The sequence below is a fragment of the Pundamilia nyererei genome, unplaced genomic scaffold (genome assembly GCF_000239375.1).
Source record: "Pundamilia nyererei isolate P.nyererei 1_Seehausen unplaced genomic scaffold, PunNye1.0 scaffold00011, whole genome shotgun sequence".
Lineage (NCBI taxonomy): Eukaryota > Metazoa > Chordata > Actinopteri > Cichliformes > Cichlidae > Pundamilia > Pundamilia nyererei.
Window position 1 is genome coordinate 6481896 of NW_005187412.1, and position 23021 is coordinate 6504916.

The 23021-nt window shown below is 39.5% G+C and overlaps 2 protein-coding genes across 2 annotated transcripts in view; one reads left to right on the forward strand and one right to left on the reverse strand.

Annotated features, from left to right (window-relative positions):
• Positions 1-1113: 1113 nt before the first annotated feature.
• tmem41b (transmembrane protein 41B) lies at positions 1114-11292 on the reverse strand. The gene is made up of 7 exons (XM_005724335.2): positions 11021-11292; positions 8802-8919; positions 7256-7384; positions 6613-6706; positions 4589-4693; positions 3449-3587; positions 1114-3362 (listed from the first exon to the last, which is right to left on the reverse strand). Exons 1-7 carry the CDS (start codon positions 11115-11117, stop codon positions 3193-3195), a joined length of 852 nt encoding a protein of 283 aa, XP_005724392.1. The 5' UTR covers positions 11118-11292; the 3' UTR covers positions 1114-3192.
• A 2093-nt stretch (positions 11293-13385) lies between these two features.
• The window catches only part of ipo7 (importin 7), a 15305-nt gene continuing 5669 nt past the window's right edge, over positions 13386-23021 (forward strand). Inside the window, exons 1-16 of the mRNA XM_005724336.1 lie at positions 13386-13605; positions 15837-15918; positions 18213-18366; positions 18472-18630; positions 18724-18880; positions 19002-19091; positions 19187-19281; positions 19673-19757; positions 19871-20005; positions 20241-20340; positions 20431-20507; positions 20634-20750; positions 21080-21169; positions 21284-21449; positions 21538-21698; positions 22275-22403. Of these exons, the coding sequence (XP_005724393.1) occupies positions 13522-13605; positions 15837-15918; positions 18213-18366; positions 18472-18630; positions 18724-18880; positions 19002-19091; positions 19187-19281; positions 19673-19757; positions 19871-20005; positions 20241-20340; positions 20431-20507; positions 20634-20750; positions 21080-21169; positions 21284-21449; positions 21538-21698; positions 22275-22403 (1881 nt within the window). The 5' untranslated portion in view covers positions 13386-13521. The remainder of the gene's footprint in view (positions 13606-15836; positions 15919-18212; positions 18367-18471; positions 18631-18723; positions 18881-19001; positions 19092-19186; positions 19282-19672; positions 19758-19870; positions 20006-20240; positions 20341-20430; positions 20508-20633; positions 20751-21079; positions 21170-21283; positions 21450-21537; positions 21699-22274; positions 22404-23021) is intronic.

The following is a 23021-nucleotide window of genomic DNA, read 5'->3' on the forward strand; positions in this document are numbered from 1 at the left end:
CACAAACTTAACAATGTGGTGTATGCTGTACAGTGCAGCGAGGAATGCTCAGACCTCAGAGCACGTCTTCAAGCAACTTAAAGAAGTCCAGACGCTTTTCTTTGCAAGCTCCTTTGACTATAACTCTAGTAGTATTTTTTTTAAGAATAATAAGATTTCCAGTTAGCCCCACTTAAGTTATTTACAGTGATCAAAATTGATACTACGGTAAATCATCACCTTGGCGCATGGATAAAATTCATACCTAGACATATAATCATGAACGAGCGATGGTTTAAGTCTAAAAATTCTGTCATAATTTAATATTAATAATATTTCCAATTGACACAATTGAAATTCAGTTACGGTATTCATTTAGAGCAATTTATTCATTTAATAATTTATTTATGAACCCAGAGACGCTCAAAGGTAGTGCCCTTGGGCAAGGAAAGATATCTGGCATTGCCTCCCAGAAAAACTGAAAGAATTTAAGTTATGTATCCATCATCTAAACCAGCTGCATAAATGTGCTACGCCAAGGTTGTGGTTTCTGAGCTTTCATCTACCAGAGATTTTAGGTGTACTGCTCAAGAGCCAAAGTGTACTCGTGCATCGTAAAAAGCAATGGATTAGTTGTACTTTTTCATGGAAGCATCAAAGTGTGGTCTTCTAATATTCTGTGATTTTAATTTGTTGAGTACATTAGTGAAAGAAGTCTGTGTGAGTATTGTGTGAATAGGTCAGGGTGCGAAAATATTTGTAGAGTAACATTTCAATGAACTGTACTGCAACAGTGGATGCTGATACAAGTAACTAAACAAAATGTAAGTTGATTTAATAAAGAACACCACTGCGTTGTCATTCCTCTAAGTGTTATGACACTTATGTCATGTTTTTGTTAATTGCTAAATCAAAGCTAAACATTTGCATCTGTTATATTTTAAAAACATTACCGCTGCTACAGATGCAAAACTAGATTACACTTAATGGGTTATTTTAACCAAACAGGCCGTGCTGCTTTACAGTTGTGTTACAATGTCACCACCTGGTGGCACTAAATAACTAACGACTGCTTTCTTTGTTGTATATTTCAGTATTATTAAATATGTGCACTGTACAGACTATGTTCAGAACTCACATTGTGTAAAGAGTTTAATGACTCAATAAATACATATTTAAAAAAACAGAACAGAAATGTGAAATCTGTAAACACTTCATACTGCAATACATCACTGCACAGTATAATACTGCTTTTTGAAATGTTGCAGAGGGATACAGAAGAAGTATCACACATTATCACTGATTGGGTAAGACGATGGGGGGGATTAACCAGTTGGTATAGTAGGTTAAGTTGAAATTAGGTGTAAGGTTTAAATATTTTAGAAAAAGTTACCAACTATCATTTGTTGGCATATTTAGCATTACAGGGGAATAAGAGGTTACTCATAGCTGCAACAGGAATCATTTCACAGCATTTTGCTACTTTACTTAACGAAGGTTCTTTATCCATTGCAGATGTTTCAAAAACAGTAACCAAAAAAACCATTTAACTACTGTAGCGCTGTTTCCTCCTTTTACATCAATTAATGTTTATGCAGTCTGGGTTTGAGAGTTTAATATTCATACAGTAGTACAGTAGATACACTGTCCATTAAGACATAAGCAAAAACATAAAATCTCCTGATGCACAACTCTAAATGTGCATTTTTAAGAGATCTAGGTTAAGATTTGTTACCTACATGTACATTCACTCCGTCTGTTAACTGTCCAGAAGGTTTTTAGCAGCGGGAGCAATGAGTTACCTTGGTACACAGGCAACAAATCTAGAGAGAAATATAATCTATAAGCTTTTTGTTTTGTTTTTTTAAATAACAGGACATAAACAGCCATTCAAAACACAATCTAGCAACATAAATCAGGCAACACAGCACATTTCCCAAGGTGAAGAAAAGGAAGCAGTAAAAGCAAGGCAAGGCTCAGACACTGCACAGTCTGTTGGCAGTCTTATTGAGCTCAATGGTCGATCATCCATCATATTAAAATCACTAGTTAGATATTGTAGGGTGGAGATGAATGCAGATGATCACAGTACAAAAAAAAAAAAAAAAGCAATCTCAGCCTTTGACTTTTAGAATTTACAAACCAAGACAACTGTGTTGACTTTCAAGAACTGTTCAGTACACCAGCAAGATCTACATTTACTGTTTAAATAAAAATACCAGCTAGAGATGCTGAGTTTGACACCCTGCAGTTTGGATGTCCTGTGAAAAAAATATTACATTGGCCTAGTCTGTACTTTAAATACTTTCAAGCATTCAGTAGCAAAGTAGATTATAATATGGAAACATGGCTGAAAGAAAAAGGGAAGTTGTCTGGCAGAAGCTGCAGGCACACTTTTAGGAAGATCACTGAATTACTCACATGTCAACAAAACACAAACTTACAAAGATCAGTGCTTACGCGTTTCCTTTTCTCTACATATTAATGTATGCCCAAACTCTGCATATAGTCGCCAGAGAACAGACCCTGTGTCAAAATGCACTTTGAAAAGACTAAAATCCCCTTTGAGAAGTAGTGCGAAAATTATTGCTATAGTGCTAATCAGATTCTATTAAGTAGACAAATGCAGGAGAAATAAATATTAAAACGGGAGTGGGTGTTAAAGGTGCAACTAACAGGATGTAGCAACTCTTCTGCTGTTGTCCAAGTGCCTGTTTGTTGAGTATTTAGAAATAAAATGTCCAGAATAATCTGAACAAGATGCTGATTACACTGTTTGATGACAGAGTTCCTAAAAAGACAACACAGGCACGTTATTCCCCATGAAATAAGGCCATGTGGAACAACTGTGACCTGCACTTTAGGAAAGCATCCTGCAAGTGGCACCTTTTATTGTCTGAAGAAGATCATACAATTATATAACAAGCAGTGCATTAAATAAAAACAACAAAAAAACAGTTTCTAATATTTATACCATGAGTCACAGAAACCAAAAACAACTTGTGCAAGCAGTGGACTGTTTGTACTTTACTTGACATCAGGAACAACCCACCACTGCATGCATTTTTGTGGTTGATGAGTGCTTGGCAATTCCTCCACCGCCTACGAGATGGATGCGGAGCAGCTTCAGTGACCGCTGCATGTTCCTGAGGCGAGGTAAGGGAGATGTTGGGATCAGCCAGCAGATGAGTTGCTGAGGTGAGGTGACGGGCTCTACTCTAGTTTCTGCTGCAGCTTCTTCTGGAAGCAGACGGGTAAAATCGAGAGCACGGCTAGTACACCGAGCACAGCCAGGGAGTTCCAGGACACGGCTTCGCCCGCCGTGGTGAGTTTGTACAGTGTTGTACCTGCGTTGATTGCTACAAAGGATGGTGGAGCCACTCCTGTTGATCAGTGTGGAATGAAGGTTAGTCATTGGTGGAAAACATTACCGAAATGGATCCAGCAGTAGAGAGAAAAACAGTCTTACCAAGAAAGGTACCGATGAAGAAAACCCCCAAAGGCACATTGATGACAGGTGAGGTGATGTTGATGAACCAGTTGGGTAGAAAGGGGGTTATCCTCAAGAAGATGATGTAATTGATTAAATGATTTCTATGTTTGTCAACCTGCCATTAAAAATAAAATATAAGAAAAATCATGAGCAGAATATTTCTGAAATTACAAACAATAAATAAATGATCAGCTTTTATTAAAATCATGTTGGAAGACTGCTGTGCTGTGGAATACTGGGTAATACTGGGGATATTAAAGCTCATCTCATTAAGCAATCATTAAAACATGTATAGCACGATAGAGAGAGAAATCAAATTTAAAACCCATCTCTTCGCATACAAAGTCTTGACTAATTCAGTCCAATCTTATCTTAAAGACCTCATAGTACCATATCACTCCAATAGAGCACTTCACTCTCACACTGCATGCTTCCTTGTGGTTTGTAGGGTATTTAAAAGTAGGAGGCAGTCTTTAGTTTTCACACCCCTCTTCTGCGGAAACAACTACCAGTTTGAATTCTTTATTTTTAAGATTAGGCTTAAAACTTTCCTTTTTGCTAAAGCACATAACCCTTAGTTACCCTGCAATAGGCCTAGGTTGCTGGGGGATTTCCATAAAGTACTTCTTCACTCATTACAAGCTTACAAAGCACTTTGATCATTAGTTATTATTAATGTCTGGTCCTCTTCCACAGCAGGTCGTTTGTACTGTCTTCCTCCCCTCCCCTCAAACCGATTGTGAAAAATGTCCACCCCTCCCTGAGCGTGGTTCTTCCTGAGGTCTCTTCCTGTTAAAAGGGAGTTTTTCCTTCCCATGGTTGCCAGGTGCATGCTTAAAGGGGGTCGTTTGATTGTTGGGGCTTCCTCTATATGATTGTAGGGTCTTTACATTATAGTATAAAGCATCTTGAGGTAAATGTTGTTGTTGTTGTTGTTGTTGTTGTTGTTGTTGTTGTTGTTGTTATTTGGCAATATATTTGTGGGTCTTTAAATGCAACTCAAAACCAGTACAACTAAAGCAAAGCACAAAGAAAATGCATAAATATATGAAAAGAACAAAAAAACCCAAAATAAAACAAACAAAAAAAAAGGTTCTTTCCTGTCAAAGCTCCTACCTGCTGAGACCATTTCTGTGCTCGCTCTGTGAGATATCTGTAGACCACTGGTCTGCCCACCAGATATGACAGCATATAACAGAACGAAGCACCCAAGCCAGAGCACTGCCAACAGACAGAAAATGATGAGTGACTGAGGAAGATAATACAGAAAAAAAAAAATCTCAAAGCTAGAAGCAGAAATGACTCTTCTGGTAACTGACTTATAAAACGTTTAGAGTCCTTCACAAATTAAATATGTATCTCTAAATACGGTTATTAACTATAATGCAACACAATTTCCATATTCCATCGCTTTCATAATGCTAGCAGCAGAGGTGAGGTGTTAAGAAAAGCTGCATGTAGTTTCAAAGAAAAGGTCTCTGGGTTTTCACACTAACCAAAGCCCTTCTTGGCTGTAACATCAAAAACATCATGGTTTAGTGTGAACAAGGCTAAACCACTAGTGTGAATGCATCGCATATTTACAGGGAAAAAAAAGTCCACAAGAAAAAAAAAACAACCAGCCAAGTGGTCACAGGAGACTATGATGCAACATAGTCACACACAGCTGTATGCTGTTCATGCAGGTACTGAGGTTAAACTGGTGACAATGTTAAACGTGACATTTTCATTCTATCCTTGCATGTTTAAATGTGGAATTTCCCTTCAAAAATATACAAAAAGCCACGTGATTACACTGCTGTCTGCTCTACATTTACAGTTGTGGTTGGAAGTGTTGCATAAATTCATCATGGGCATGAATTTCATGATCATTTTAGGCCACAGAGTGAAATTATTGTACAGCATACATCTTTAATGACTTTAAAAACAAAAATTGTGTCCACGAGTTTTAATCTATTTTAGAGTTTCTTCTAATCCATACAGGGTTGAAAATATACATACAAGCTAAAGCTAAAAAGTGGTGCTGAAGGTTCTATAGTGTCTTTGAATGTGACAAAGACTAAGTAGTGATCATGATTAACTGGATCTTTGCCAGTATAAAAAGGATTGTTTGGTCAGACCAAAGCACTGACAAACATCATGGCAATGGTGGGAAAAAAAAAAAATCAAAAGAACTCAGTAAAGTTCTAAGAAGGTGAGCTTTGGATTTACAAAAGTTGGGATTGTCTCTTGGAGCCAGTTCTAAACAACTGTAGATTCCAGTTGTACAAGTTAATCAGACGAGTCACCACTTTACCAAGGTCTGGAAGAAGGCCTTGAGAGGATATTGGCTAGGATGTTCAGGAACAACCAAACCAAGGCTCATGAATTGCAAACTGCTGAAAACCTCAACTGAAATTTGCAGCTGCCCACATGGACGAGCCAAAGAGCTTTTGGAGAAAAGTATTACAATCGTATGAAATTAAGATTAAGCTATTTGGTCACAATGATAAGAGTTATATTTGGAGGGAGTAAAGGTGAGGCTAAGAACACGATATCAGCTGTAGCCTTAGGATCAGGCTCTGGGGCTGTTTTGCTGCACTGGTATTGGTACATTGGAAAAAATAAGGACTACTTCCAAATTCTTCAAATTCTCTTCTAATCAACAGCTACAAAGTTGAAACTTTGACACAGTTGTGTGTTCCAACAGGACAATGATCCCAAACACACCAAAACTGGTTTTATAACAGATGAAGTTCAACTTCTGGAAGAGCATTCCCAAAGCTCTGACCTCAACCCTTTTGAAAATGTTTGGATTGTGCTTAAAAATCAACTAATTTAAATGTGGTAAGATGGAAAATTTTGCAAAGAAAAGTGGTCAAACATTCAGCCAGACTTAAGCAGGAGGTTGATGATGATGGTTGCCAAAAGCATCTGGTTGTGGTGCAGCTTGCTAAGGGACATTTAATCAATCACTTTTTTTCCCCCCTTTATTAAAGTCATTAAAGATGTAACCATAACTGTAAATTATAATTCCACTGTATGAAAAACTTTAAGAGATGTAATCATCCATCTATTTAACAAAAGGCTGTGGCTTGACATCCTTACATAAATAAACTCAATGTTTTTTTTCTTACAAATTTCATACTGTTCTTACTCACCAAGCACACCAAGAAAAGAGCCAGAGGGAACGGATAAAGATATCCAGACAGTATGCTGAGGAAGATCGATCCAGGGATTGCAAAAGTCTGGAGGCTGGTAAAAGTGTTAAGGTGTATTTCTTTAAAAATGAGCTCCACACAAGATTCCTCTTCCCACATAAGCCCTAAAAGAAAAACCCACTACAATGATGGTAATACTTTGTCTGTAGGTTGAGCAGTTAAAATGAGATTGTGTGCACACACTAGATTTATCCTCAGAGACATCCAATATTGGATACAAAGTTCTGCTTGCTTGACTTTTACAGCAGACTTAGAGCTGACACTCTGAAAGAATTATTAGAAAAAATCTGAGTCATAAGTTTTACACGTGGGAGATACCACTGACAGTTCTGAAAGGTCATACATGGTCATACTTTGTCAGGAATGCCAGCTGAAAGATTCAGTCACAAGAAACTAATGAAGCTGTAGCCAGAAAAAGACAATAAAATAATAACTTCAGTTAACACAAAGTTAACTGAATAGCTAGTGCAAACTATCAATGCAAACCAGACAGCTTTACTTAGCCTGAACCTCAGCAAAGTAGTTCAGAGTAAGTAGTAAAGTACATATTTTACATAAAGGGTGATGTTTTCTCCAAGGATACAAAACATATGTTGCAAAGTAGGCCACCAACACCTGGGTGTAGTAGGTGTCTTTGTATTTAGACAATACTGTTCCCAAAGCTTTAGCATCATCCATGTCTTTGGGGATCTTGATTTTCTCCATTTCATCACTGAAAAAAATAAATAAATCTTGTGTCAGTCACAATTTACTTAAAACCCTTTCCAGTCGTTTTTAATATATAAAAATCAGCAAATGATTATGTAATTGGTTTGTGAATTAGCACTACCAGTGAGAATAGTGTGTTTCTTAGCAGGTATGTTCAAAATTGAAGCTGTACAAGTACAGAGAAAAACTCTACATGCATGTTTTACTATTATGGGTCCAACTCTTCTAATGAACCATGTCTACCAGCAGTTAATAATAATTTATACTTTACTGATCCCCGTGGGGAAATTCCTCTCTGCATTTAACCCATTCGCTTAATGACTGGATCTGTCCAGTTTTCCATTGCCAATTTCATGATGACATATTCTCTTACTGCTTCTAAATCATATCTCAGCAGTTCTGGACTTGAACACTATGTCAGAATTACTCTCATTTTTAGCCTTTTCTTCATTTACCTAACAAAAACTGCCAAAATCCACCAGTACAGAGCTCCTAATAACTAAGTATATCAGGAGTGCACTGGTGCCTGGCTGTCTTGGTTAACTCTTCACTTGATTAACTATTTTACTAGCAAGGCATTACAAACACAGTCAAGCTCACCTGCACTTAAAAATAGTGGAGGCTTGAGTTCAAAGCAACCCCTGAGGCCATTTACTGTATCTCCACTCTGCTATGCCCCTCTATTTTTCTTTTATTTACATTTCTAAACAAAGAGTAAAGCCTCCCCAAAGAATTTAAAACAATCTCCAATGTCGCAGCTAAACACTGAGGGAGATTATGCTTTTGAAGCAGCCAATGGTCTCAAAAGACATTTTTAAATGCTTTTGTTTTCATTAACCTTTAAGCTGAAATCCTAACTTCATTGAATAAAGATCCAAACATTATGTGGTTTGTCTCCTTTGCCCCAAATTCAATTTAATTGCACTGTATTTGTATAGCTCCACTCGACAACAGTCCTGAGGGCACTCAGTAAGGAAAAGACCACAAAATATTATAGAGACAATCCCAACTAGTTAAAGCAATTTCTGTCAGTTTTTTTATACAGAGTATTTTATGAATAGGTACCAAACAAAACTACTAACAGAAAGTGTAACTCATCATTAGCTGGTGAGAAAACAGTCATCAAGATAATGACAGCTTTGCCTTCAACACAAGACGACCTACAGCTCAAGCTGTGTTGTACTCAGCAAGATGTTTATTGTTTGTTTGTTTGTCTTTTAACCATGACTCATCACCATTCAGTTTTCAAGCCTGTGTGCCACTGAATGGAAATAAAGTTATATACACCCTACCTATGAAACAGCAGAAATGAATCTATTAAACAGAAAAGCAATGTCTAGTAAAATCCACTCCTTCAGATCTGAGAAGTGTTTTGGGTAAACTGTACTTCATGCTGAAACAACCACACCAGGGCAACTTACTCAGAAAGCTCTGGGAAGTTCCTGTAAACAAGGTACATGACTGAGGCAGAGCAGGTGAAGATGGACACCAGAATCAGCAGAGACATGCGTGCTGAGCCCCCTGCGCTATGCTGAATCTCTGTGGAGAGAGAAAGTAAGGCAAACACCCGGTTAACATAGAGTAAACTATAATCAGATAAACATCCTACAAGTAAGCTTTTGTATAATTAGCATCACTCATTTAAGCCACTACGGGGAACCGAATCTCTCTCTCTCGGGAGAGAGAGACACTTGTGGCTATGGCTGAGACTGTCTCTTTAATGATGCTTTCAGCATAAACATTATAGAAAGAGAGAACTGCAATATCTAACTGTGAGATCTTAATATATGCAGAGAGGAAGTGCTTTTTTTTTTGGCCCCGTGCGCACATAAAAAAACACAACAACACACCACAACACAATAATAGGCTCCCAAAACACACACAGTCTGGTGTCACATACATATTTGATGATAGCTTATGACACTGATGATAAGCTGACACCTGGGAGTAAAATATGAATGTTATGGTCTTTAATTGTTCAATTAATATTTAAAATTTAAAAGTTTTTGATTGAAGCTGACTTTACCATCAGCTTCAATCAAATACTTGGCACTAATAAAGATTATGCTTAAAAAGGTGCGGTTAAATACATTCTCAACAAAGTTTGTGTGACATAAAAACACAACTGAGCATGACGTCAGAAAGCACTATTGCCATCTGGTCACTCCTGCCATTGAGATGCATCTTGTCTGATCCAATCAAGTTGGACAGATGTAATCACTTGCAGCACATTCAGAGGTGATCTGAGACAAACATAGCACTTCATCAGTCCACACATAGCTTTAGAATGAGCGTGGATATCACTTCCCAGCACTTATGCAAATAAACCTCATAGCTGTGTGCCACTTTTCCTCTTTAACAGCAGGACATAGCTATGCACTTCTGATGCCTTGTCTGGTGGAAATTAAGACTGAGTCTATTTGAGGCATACATTTTATTTTAAAAAAAAGAAAAAAAAATGGACCTGGCCAGCAGGACACCAGGCTCCAAAGTCAGCTGATTTTCCAGCAACTCATTAGCCCTTTCTGACAGAGTGTGGGTGGTTCCTTATTCCTTCATTATTTTCCACTTGGCACTCCCCAGTTTTATCTTCTTGTCCAATATGGTCACTTCCAGTTCCAAAAAGCCCATAGACAAATACCAAACTCAAGGGTTTTACTCTACAAAGCAATGTGTTAAGTCAGCATGGCTACGTCCACTTTATGGATCCAGGCAAACCGAATCAACCAAAAGATATGATAAACTCAAAATGCATCTCTATACGTTTTTATGTTTGTTTGTTTTGCTGGTCATTTAGACAAGAAGGAACAAAGTTCATAAGAAAATAAACACTTCAGCTCTGAACTCATGCGAGTCCTTGACTAAAGGGAAACACTCATATGTAATCCACGCGCCATGTGTACAAGGTAAGTACAATACCTGTGAATATGTAATAAAGTTCACATACACCCTGTAACCTTAGCTACTTTTGACATTGCTGGAGTACATTTGCACTTTACTTTTTCATTTACAGTTCATGCAAATCGATACATTACACTTAATATAATAGCTTTTAGACATGAGCTTTTGAAATGCAGTTCGAATTAAGTTTAATTAACAATGCACAGTTAATTAAACTTCATTTACACAAAATGGATAAATATTACTTTAACCCCCTCAAAAAACATTGAAACTGAAATAACTTTAGAATTACATTCTGCACATTTTTCTGGAAATAAGAGCTTTTATGATTAATCTTATGGAGTACTTTTTGTCATATCCTTACTTTACCGTTGGAGGAGATGAATACTTCCCCAACCGTCTTTGTTAACCAGCAGTTTATCTTTTCGCTGATAAAAGATTTAGTAACTTAAACTATTAGGTTAATGTAGGTATGCTGACTAAACATTTAAGTTATTACACCTTAAATGAGGCTGAGGTGGATTTTTGGCTAACTTTGTGATGTGTTGTTTATAAGGTTTGGCGATACAAAGTACAGCATCGAAATCAAGCAGGGCTAACTTTAGCTAGCTGGTTCAATACGTAACGGTCTCAAAGTTAAAAGGACGCAGTCGAGTGGTCATATTGCTTCATCTGTCTCTATTTGCTTTCCTCTTCTTTTTCGTTAACGTTTAACAATTAGCTACCGCCATGAGCCTACCTTTCAAGACTTTGGTGTTACTGGCATTAGCCTTCACCTCTTCCTGTGCCACGGACAAGCCGTCCGTGTCTCTGGTTTCTCTCCGCTTTTTGGCCATTTTCTGAGATAACGTTAAGATCAGCGGTACCGAGATGTAGTGGAGTAACAACCGGCAAGTCGATCGAGTGACACCGGTATGTCGACAGCCTGATGACACGTTACACTGATTGACCTTTTACCTTACATTCAGGAGCAAACCTCCACCATTTACAACAGCGCCCCCAGCGGCAGGCTCGCCACATCTGCAGTGAAGTCTACTTTCATATCTTAAAGACATTTTTTATTGGTTATTATTCAGTTTTATATTTAAAGTGTTTCATATTGGAAGAGAAACACCTAGGAAGTAGGTTAAATGTGCAGAGGTATTTTTTTTTTCTGTTCTCAAACTGATCTCCCTGTTGGAGCTCAGTCTGGTGGGGGAGTTATTTTTTTTCTCCTTATCTTTCCTCATGTTGTGCTTTTTACATGTTATACCCCTCTGACCTGTCTTCCCCATGTGATGTTTGTGTAATGTATGTATGGTCGGAAGGGTAAGACGGCGCTGGCACGGCTGGCAGCCTTAACCCAATTTCCCTCGGGATGAATAAAGTATGATCAATCAAAATACAAATTTAAGGTACTTTACAGTTTATACTCTTCACACTCTGTATCTGTATCTTGCATGAACAAGCCTTTAAAATATTAACATCATATATTAAATTCTTTCAGAGAAAATTACAAAGATGAGGGTGCAGACAGCCCTATAATTTATACAGATGGTTCTTCATTATAGAGAATTATAGAGAAACAGTTGTCAGTCGGGATTTTATTAAGGACTTGCACTCCAGAAGTAAAAGCAATCAAAACATAAATCCAAAATAAACACATACATCACAATAGGAAAACAAAACAAAAAACATACAGATGTACATACTGCACATACTTTATTTTGATTCTATAGACCAACTATATTTAAAGTTGGGGTCAAAAGTTCACAGACACTCATCTTAGGCATGTATTTTTATAAGTTTCAATCAATCAATCAATCAAGCCCTTTATTTATCACATGCAAAGTTTACACCTGCAATGAAATTGGAATTTGGAGGAAGTCTTACTTCTTCATGATTCCATCCTGTTTGTGCAATGTACCAGTACCACTGGCAGCAAACAGCCCCATAACATGATGCTACCACCACCATGCAAGACAGCTGGCAGAGTATTTTTAAGTTTGAAAGCCTCACCAAGCATAACTCTTCCAAATATACCTCTTCTTTTTATTGCTAAATAACTCAATCTTTGCTTCGTCTGACCTAAAAAATTTTCTCCAGAAGGGATTTGGGTTGTCCATGTGGGCAGCTGCAAATTTCAATCAAGCTTGAAGAAGTTGATTTTGGAGCGAGGGTTTCTTTCTTGTTCAGTACCCTTTGAATCCACACTGGTGTAAATCTTTCTTGCTTATGTCTTCAAATAAAAATCATAGCAGTGAAAATCATTGCATATGATTAACACCTTTGGGTGGGATCCCAATGTAAGTTTCAAGCAAAGTTCACAAATCATCTGTGGTTTTTTTTTTTTTTATTCTTTTAGCTGCTCCTTTTAGGGGTCATTAAATGATACCATATGCATCCATTTTACTCTATCCTGCCTGGGAGCTCCTTATTCAACATAATTTGTACAACATACCAACTGTCTTTCTTCTGCTCGTGCACAAACTTGCCACTACAACTTTGTCTCCATCATTAGAGGTGACTTATTGAGAAACAAGGATATCCCTCTGGCATACTTTTTTCCCAATGAAAAAATATTGGATCTTATGGTCTTCCACCTCCAACTCAACATCCTGTCTTTTTGTCAGTTCCACTGTCATCAAAAAATACAATATAAAAGGTCTCACTTCAGTCTTGTAAACCTTCGCTTTCATTCTTGCTATCCTTTTGTCATGCATCACCCCTGACACTCTCACCATCCATTGCTTTTGATGAAATACCTGGGGCCAAACCCAGGTATTTGAACTCATTTAAGCTTCCCTCTCATTCACATCCATGCATTCTGTCATAGAAACTTTATTTCACACTATCAAATGAGAATGTAAATCATTCTAAGCTTTGTAACTGGGACTTTCATAATGAATAGCCTTAAATGACCTTTATTTATGCAAAGAAATCAAGAAATAAAAGGCGTTAAAACTAAAAGTTTTTTCAATCTTTTATTAAATGCAGCCAGTAGGTGGGTCAGCTTCCTAATTTTTTTGAATTTCAGTAGATAATATGATACCATGTAGCTGGAAACTACACCTCCCAGAGCTCCACGGGCGCTACCGGAAGTTCGTCTTGCACAAATTTGGCGCTGATCTATCCGGGTACTTCATTCACTGCTTCCTTTCGCGCCGGGTAACCGGAGAGCCGTGCGTCCATGTGCGCAGTGACTGGGAATTGATAGAGCTGTGATATATTGAAATCCGAGCCGTAAACAGAGTTTTCGTGATGGATCCCGACGCTTTGGTCGAGGCCCTTAGGGGTACGATGGACCCCAATCTGCGGGAGGCCGCGGAGCGACAGCTGAACGAGGTAAAAGTTAAGATGAAGGCAGTTGTGGCGCGGTCTTGGTTGGGTCGGGCCTCGGCCGTTCACAACATCAAGATGGTGCGATCACGCAGGCTGGGCTCTACTGCCTTTAGTGTGGCAGTTCAGGCGTTCATATCCCCCTCGGCTAGCAGACTGTCTGATTGCCCAGACTTTAGTTGCTGTTTTTTGCGTGATAAACGCGATGTGATCAGTCCTTTTTGTGATTAGGTGATAACACGCTCGTGTGGCAGTTACCAGCGTCACTATTAGCCTCATCTTCAGCCAGCTGTGCCGCTAATGCTACAGAAGCTAACGGTTGTTGCCCTGCCGAAGCGATAAGTGTGAGCTGTGCTCGTATCGTTTCTGTACAATTTCGACTAAATTCAAGGCTGACACGGCGGAAGAACGATTCGAGCGGCTTGTTGAGTGGCAAAAGAGGCCGGCCAAATGCAAGGCAAGTGGAAGGCAGGGTATTTAACAGCGGGATACTGGTGTCTAGCTAGGTGGCTAATGTCAGCTAGCTAACTTTGCTACTTGTTGGATGAGCTGCTGTAGCTCCGCTACATAGCAGCTGCTCACGTGTCACTGGCAGTCCCTGAACTGTTCACAATATTTAACTACGCAATAAAATTTACATAATCGGTTATTTTAGTACAGTTTGTCTTGGCTTCGCCCGTTATAGAATCGTGGGCTTCACATCTACTGCGTGAAATGTGTAACGAAATAGGTTTTCCGAGGTCCGTATGAGCTAAAGTTCAGAGTTAGCAACTATCCTGGTCGAGGCAGCATCCGCACTGTGTGACTAAAAAAAAAAGTCTGGTCACACTAACAATTAGTTTTATTTCTGATATACGGAAATTAATCTGTATAAAACAACTGCATACATTTTTAAGGTCTGAGAGCGTATTTGGTTTGTTAATGGGGATTAAATGCGGGACAGAGTCCTGCCATCCTGTAAAATTAAACCACCATCCCTGGCACTTCGTAGCAAACTGATTTGCTGGACTGCTTTAGGTGTTTGTAATAAAAGTTATTGCTGCAAAGCGTCTTAATTTCATGTGCCATTGAGGACCTAACTGGTGTCGTATAGTGATGGAGTTGGACACATTTCCAACTCAATGAGCATAACATGGAATAATCATTTTTGTTGTTTGGAAGTGCACTAGCTTGCATGGGCGTACCGAATGAAATGGTTGAGTTTGTTTGTTATTCAGGCGCTAATGTCTCAGTTATGTATTATTGGCAATGCTTGGGGCTAAGGTTTTGCTTTACACCCACGTAAGCGTTGTTAGTGTTGCTTCCCTTGAATGGCAGAGCTCGGAGTATTTTCACAAAGCTGGCTGGACCTCCTGGAGGTTTTTTTGGGTTTTTTTTGTTTTGTTTTTTCTTCTCTCAATAGAAGTCATGTCTTCTGGAGGAGGATGGAGTAAATCTGTGGTTTCTAAATGTGGTTCTTTGCTTAGTCATAAACTCTCACTGCTTTTCATGGAGAATTGTCAGTTGAACAGTGAATGAAGCTTAAGATAAATCAAATTCATTGACCCTTGAGCTGCAGGACATTAATGTATTTATCAGAGACTGATCATGCTTTTTTGGCTGTACAAGTTAGCAGGTACCAGTCTGATGTCGCTTCTGTTCTGGTGATGATTATTACTTCATCATGTTTTAGGTTGGAAAAATGTCTTGTCTGATGCTGTAAAACTGACTCTGGCTATGGGATATTTTTCCTCCCCCTGTAGTAAATAATTTTTTAAAAATCCTTCAAAGATCATAATATTGCAGATTTGTAACAATAAGTCATGTATTTCTGTTTCCAGTTACTCAGCAACAGTGATGTATGATTATCTGAGTACATAGTGTGTGCTCAAACTGCAGGTTAGACTTGGACCAATTCAAGTATACTTAAATGCCAGCTCAAAAAGATTAATTAAAACTAACTTGAAGTCCAGCACACATGAAACGGTACTAAAAGAGAGATGATGGGGCGTTGGTTAAACGGGCTACCCGTATGCTGAAGGGCTACTGTAGGAGCCTGGGTTTGATTCTAACCCAGGCCATTTCCTCTGTGTCACTCTGCCTGCTCTATGTCTCTCCTTTCCTGTCAGCTCTACCATCTTGTCTAAAATACTAATAATAATGAAGGCAAATAATCACTCTTTAAACAAAGAGAGGGGAGATGTTTTGTCTTTATAACCAGCTTACGTATTATTATTTTTTTTCTTCAATGCTTACAGGGTCACGCCCGGGTAAATTTTGTGTCCACGCTGCTTCGCGTCACCATGACTGATCAGCTGGATTTGCCTGTCAGGCAAGCAGGTGAGTCAGAACTTTCTCAGCAAACAAATAATTATACAGTCGTAGGATTTAAAAAAACAAAACAACAACCAAAAAAAAAACAACCAACCAAACGTTTTTGCTAATAATTATTGTTAATCGCAGTTGTTTTCTTTGAAAGAAAAGTGACTCATCATTGGCTTTAATGTTCTGTTCATACGTTTAGTGTATTTTCTGAGTCAAACTATTTTATGACTTGAAACCAAATCCACAAATAAAAGACGTGATTACATTTATTTATTTTAAGCATCTGTAAAAATGTTCTCACTTCAATTTCAGTTTATTTCAGTCCTTGAGCATGATCAGTGCTCAAGGACTTGGTCAGGAAAATTAATTTAATGTTTTGGTTTATTTTAAGCTGTTATTGCAAACCTTAGTGTGCACTGAATCCACCTTGCTACTGTTTGACTTTTTTACCGCTTTTATCCTACACTTTAGGATAAAACTGCATTAAATAAGAAAACACATCTATTACCTGCGATTCCCAAGTTAAAGAGGTCGATTATATAATTTTTTTTTTTTTTAAACAGAGTTATTAAGTGATGATCTGTGATTCACACTTGTTTTTGTGAGGCTAAAGTACCACGCTGAAGTGCATTGCACACGTGGAGTTGGTTAAATATAGCTTCAGTCAAATGCTGCTCTCTGAACATAGAGCTTTCCCTCCACTGACACCTTCCTCAAAGTTAAAATCTGGGCCAGAGTTGTTACAGAAAGTGCACACATAACATCTTAATTATTGTGCACACACCTCCCAAGAATACATGGCTCTTCCAGCAAATTAAGCTGCTATAGATCTGTGCTCAGGTATTATAAATTACTTTTTTAGCCATAAGGGGGAAAAAAAATGTCAGACATTATTTTGCGGTCCAGACTGTACAGAAGCTTTGGACTAATATCAACAGTAAAGCTGATTACAAACTAATGTCTTGATTTATTGTTCTGGCATGTAGTCACTTTGGTTGGCCAGATTATTGTTTGCAGCCTGTCTGGTTTGATGCTGGTAGGCTGTCCAACACAACAAAAATGCTTTCTAAATTTTTGAAATATGAGTGGCGCTGCTTTAGTGGTGATTGACAGTTATTAGATAATTTTTTCCCATAAATAGATTGATCAGATGCATTGATGGCAGCCAGCTGTCTCTGGGCATCGTGTTTGAATGTAGATTTGAGTTGTATTTGAATACGTGTTGACAGGATGTGCAGTGTGAGTTGTGTTTCAAGATTTGTTACAAAGTAAATACAGAGGTTGAAAGTATATTGTGTAAACACATTTTCCTCGTGGTCATAAATTTAATTTATGACACATTCCTAGGGACTTTGTTGTGCAGTGTAGTCATCGGTGAAAGGGGGGCGGAGGGCTGTGTTCCATCAGCATTGATGGGGTGGATTATGATTGACTCCCAGTTGCTGTAGGCATTCGTGTTGACCTCCGCTCTCTCAGATGCCTTTCCTTGTGAGCCACAAACCTCACAGTGAGGCCCCCACACTGTAGATGTGAACCCAGCTGACACCCTGGTGCTACATTCAAAACTGACCTACAGAGGGAATTTATTTCTGCAGCATAGGCTTTATTTGGTGCTCAATTCACATTGCTGTGATGTACGCCGCCATAATGATGATGGGTGTGAGTTTAAGGGTTGCATGAAGTTGGTGGCTTATTTTGATATCCCGTCATGAAGAGAAGTATGATTTTAAAATCTCGCTTTCCATGTTAATTTTCTATCTGGTATTTGAGACTGCTCTTCTTTGGTAAAATCTGTCTGTGTCTTGAAGTCTTAGTTTGTGTATTTGTCCATTTTAAGATAGCAGATATATAGTCTTTTACCTTTTCTGGGGATCGTATACCCATGTTTCCTTTTCATAAGTTCACATATCGTTCCCCAGAATAAGTCTTTGGAGTGTCTCTCAAACGTTATGGTAGGAATCATGTTTTCAGTTTAATAGTTTGCTTTCATTTACGTTAAAGCTATCAGCTATTGTCTTTTGATAAACCCGTCACACCTCTTTCCTATACAGTGAAGTGCTGTCAACACTCCTTAAAAGTCCAGTTTCGCTACATCTCAAAGATAATCGAAAGAGCGTCAGGGAGCAAAACTTGAAACAGAGTTCCTTTAAGTCTCTTCTTCATTCTCCACGTGGTTTCCGTGCATTCATTTGGAAGCTGCCTAACTATTTGTGCTAAAATGTAATCTTTTTTTGTGATGTTGATCACTGTTTGTGTGTGTTGCATTTCTGGGCTGTGCTCTGTAACCTCTGTGTTCCCCGTCTGTCCAGGTGTGATTTACCTTAAGAACATGATAACCCAGCACTGGAGCGATGGAGACGGTTCAGGCACAGAGACGCCTGTTAATAACATCCCCGAGGAGGACAGGCAGTTCATTCGAGACACCATAGTGGAGGCCATCATCCACTCCCCCGAGCGCATCAGGTAACCACAAACCCCACTGGATGAGTAGAGCGAGAGGAGGAGCTGAGGAGAGTTTGTCACTCTTGCATTAAGTTACCCAATCTGAAAGTCGTCTGAACTTTTCAGGGTCCAGCTGACAACATGTATTCACCACATGATCAAGCATGACTACCCCGGCAAGTGGACGGCCATCGTGGACAAGATTGGCTTCTACCTGCAGTCAGACAACAGTGCAGGGTGGCTGGGCATCTTGCTTTGTCTTTACCAGCTTGTCAAAAACTACGAGTAAGTCAGAGTTTTCATTGTTGACCTTTACATGGTCTTATACCACACGCCCTGGGTCTAACATTGAGCTTGTGGACCTTGTGTATGAAACAGGTACAAGAAACCAGAAGAGCGTCAACCACTGGTGGCCGCCATGCACATCTTCATGCCCATGCTGAAAGAACGCTTCATCCAGCTGCTCTCTGACCACTCTACTGACTCTGTCCTCATACAGAAACAGATCTTTAAAATCCTCTATGCCCTCTTCCAGGTATTCTTTGGTTTGCTCAGCAAAATCATTGTTTGTTTATTTTTAATTCTCCTTCTTTGACACACATCTTAATATCTGGTGACACTGGAGTAAATGACTGGTTCCTTGTCTCCTTCCACAGTACAACCTTCCTCTGGAGCTCATCAACAGACAGAACCTGACAGAGTGGATGGAAATCCTGAAGACGGTAGTAGACAGAGATGTGCCTCCGGTAAGTAGGGAAAAAAGATTTCCAGTTTCCACAAGGTGTTCACATTTACCTGCTCCGCATGCTGACTGCGATACTGGTTCCTGTCTGTGCTGCAGGAGACGATGCAGATCGATGAAGATGAGCGGCCTGAGCTTCCATGGTGGAAGTGTAAGAAGTGGGCCCTCCACATCTTGGCTCGGCTCTTTGAGAGGTAAAAATCCAATAATTGTTCCCTTAACTTGTTCAGCAAATGATAGGAGCAAGTTTAACACATAGACTGCATGTTTTAAAAAAAAAAGTAAATAAAAATAGACGCACCGACTGGGTTTGGACTCAGCATTTTTGAAGCAACATTGATGAACTATACTTGGATTAGTATAAGTTAATCCTACTAGACAGCAGTCACCAGGGCTGCTTGTGTTGCTACATCAATCTTCCTCACCCTTCACTTTAAGCGTTACAATGTCCCCCAAAAAAATTCTCACCTCCAGTTATTATGAGGAAAGAAACGAACCAGTTTTTTGTACCAGGCTGTAAATGTGCTATTTAATGGTGTTCTAATACTTCAGCCACTCGGTTTAACATTCATACTCTGTTTGCAGGTATGGAAGCCCAGGAAACACAACCAAAGAGTACGCAGAGTTTGCTGAACTTTTCCTAAAGGAATATGCAGTCGGTGCACAGCAGGTAAGAACTTTGGAAGATGAAAGAGCAGCAGCATCTCACCTTTTAAATTGAACTTTGTTTTTTGGAGTGAAACCCACAAATGTAAGGAGTTTCTTTGCACACTTTGCCTCTAGGTGCTGCTGAAAGTGTTATACCAATACAAGGAAAAGCAATATGTGGCTCCCAGAGTACTCCAACAGACGCTCAACTATATCAACCAGGGCATAGCGCACGCTCTGACATGGAAAAACCTCAAACAACACATCCAGGTAAAAATTCAAAATGCTTAAATGTGCTAGATATTTCACAATTATGTATAAGACTGTTAGTGGTTTCTGGAACACTTTGAAAAAGAGCAGTGAATGAACCTTGATAACTGCAGTTTAAAGTGCATCTTTCCATTTGTAATGATTGCAATGAGCACTTTGATGTACCGTTTCTGTCCAAGAACAAACCTGACATCTGTGTTGATGCTCGCTGACCATTGTGACTTTGATCTTTCAGGGCATCATTCAGGACGTGGTTTTCCCCCTCATGTGTTACACAGATAGCGATGAGGAGCTCTGGCAGGAGGATCCATACGAGTACATCCGCATGAAATTTGGTAAGCTGAGACGATCAATGCCTGAAATCCAAAAGAGTCCGTGCATGAGTGATGACTAACAATTACTCCAATCTGTGCTGTCTCTGTCAGATGTATTCGAGGATTTTATCTCTCCAACAACCGCAGCCCAGACGCTTCTCTTCACTGCCTGCAACAAGAGGAAAGAGGTGAGGCCATTTTTGTTAATTGTATTAAAAATTTATACCCTTTTTAAGAAGGAGGAAAAAAAGAACTATCCCTATAATCTGTATTTGAGGTCCAGAAAATAATAAAATGTTCTTCTTACTGTTTAGGTGCTGCAAAAGACTATGGGCTTCTGTTACCAGATTCTCACAGACCTCACCTCTGACCCCAGGAAAAAGGACGGCGCCCTTCACATGATAGGCTCTCTGGCTGAAATCCTGCTCAAGGTAAACGTCTCTCCACTGGCCCGTTTTCTCCACTTATCTGGCAAATCCTGTTTTCTAGGCACAAACTAAAAGACATTTAGTTCCACTTTCACTCATGTGTTCAGTTGCAGATATTGCACTGATGGTGAAAACTGCTCTTTACTCGGTTGTACTTTATTGCAGTCCATTTTAATACTTTCCTAGCTGTGGGCAAAATATCAGTGCTGAAGCTGTGTAATTATCAATCATCTGAATTCAGCCTGCATCCTCTTTCTGCAAACCACTGCAAGTGTAAACTGTTTTGATTGCCTCGTGAAACTTACTTTTTTCTTCTTCCCCGTTTTATGCAGAAAAAGATATACAAAGACCAGATGGAGTTCATGCTGCAGAATCACGTCTTCCCCCTGTTCCGCAGTGAACTGGGATACATGAGAGCCAGAGTAAGTGATCACATAATCCACATAATCACCAGTCGTCAGACTTGTGTGATAATAGCACGGAATAACTTTATGTAGGATGTGTTTAATCAGTGGTCCTGCCACCTTTTCCCATAGGCTTGCTGGGTGCTGCATTACTTCTGCGAGGTGAAGTTCAAAAATGACCAGAATCTGCAAACGGCCCTCGAGCTGACCCGCAACTGTCTAATCAATGACAATGAGATGCCAGTTAAGGTGGAGGCCGCTATCGCCCTACAGGTTCTCATTAGCAATCAGGAGAAGGGTGAGATAATCTATTCATGGAGCCTGTGATACTAAAACACTAAAGTTCAGTTCCCATCTAACAACATTTTTCCTTGTGTCGTTTTTAGCCAAAGAATACATCACCCCCTTCATTCGGCCAGTGATGCAGGCACTCCTGCACATCGTCAGAGAGACGGAGAATGACGACCTCACTAATGTCATACAGAAGATGATCTGTGAATACAGTGAGGAGGTCACTCCAATTGCAGTGGAGATGACACAGCATTTGGTAAGTGCAGACATGATGGAGGCTATATTGTCATGGCATAATCTCACAAAGATGCCACATAAAACTGCTCCTATAGAGCAATAAATGAGGAGAGGGCTGTCATCCCATAAGGAAAAAAATGTTGTATTCATTTTTTTTTTAAAGAATTTGAAGATTAATTGCAAGTTTCTCATGACAGATAAAGTACCAGTGGCCTGATTTTTAATAAATATATAATATCCCTGGGAAAGGAAGAATCAAGAATCAGTATCGCGATTAAGTGTCCTGTCATGTTTCTGACTTTTCTTCCCTTTAGCTTCTTTATTTTCCATCTCATGCACTGATGACTGATGCTGAATGTTTGCAAAGTGACTGCAGTTCCTCTTTGCTGCTTTTAACAGAAAGCTACAACAAAATCTTTTCTTTTCTTCCCCCCCTCTTTCCTGTTTTTGTTGCTTTTCCCTTTTCAGAAGTGGAGCCTTCATATTAATCAATCTCCTGCCTGATGATTCATGTGTTGCTATGAGGTTCACTAGAAAGTACTCTGCGCATCATAGACGCAGTCGTAATGCTCTTTCCTTGTTTGCTCTCTGGCAGGCCATGACGTTCAACCAGGTGATTCAGACGGGCCCTGACGAGGAGGGAGGGGATGACAAGGCTGTGACCGCCATGGGCATCCTCAACACCATCGACACACTGCTGAGTGTGGTGGAGGACCACAAAGAGGTTAGCATCATAGCCACCGTAGCCGCTGCCCACATGTACACCCCTCCCGGCTGATCGCTCATCTCGGTGCCACTTCCTCTGTGGAAGCGGCTCTGGTCTGCTGCTACAGCGTTCCTGCCAACACACTCGAGCCACCCACCAACTCCTGGGAACACGCTCTGTTCTCACCATGTTCAAAATGACTCAGAGACTGAGGCAGACGCTAGAAATAGAGCCGGGGCACGCTGCCACCATGTCTGCTGAAACGCAGGACTACTGCTGCTCAGTCAATAAGCACTCTGGGTTTTTTAAATTGCGTAATGGTTCTGTAATTCAGGATTGTCAACATGCATTGCTTTGCTGCACCAAAGTGGTATTATTTTATTTGACCTGTGGATTTGGGAAAATGGAAATGTAACCAAATCAATGGCTGTAGGTGCATTAGAGGACCTAACAGCACAGATGGTATTGACTCAGATAAGTGTTGTCCCAGGTTACAGTTAGTACAGTTGGGAAGTTCTAGTCCAAAGTTTCCAAGTGGATCTGGAAATTTGTGTTTTCAATTCAAATTTCCACATATAACAAGTAGGGGTGCAACGATACACAAAATTCACGGTTCGGTTCGATACTTTGGTGTCA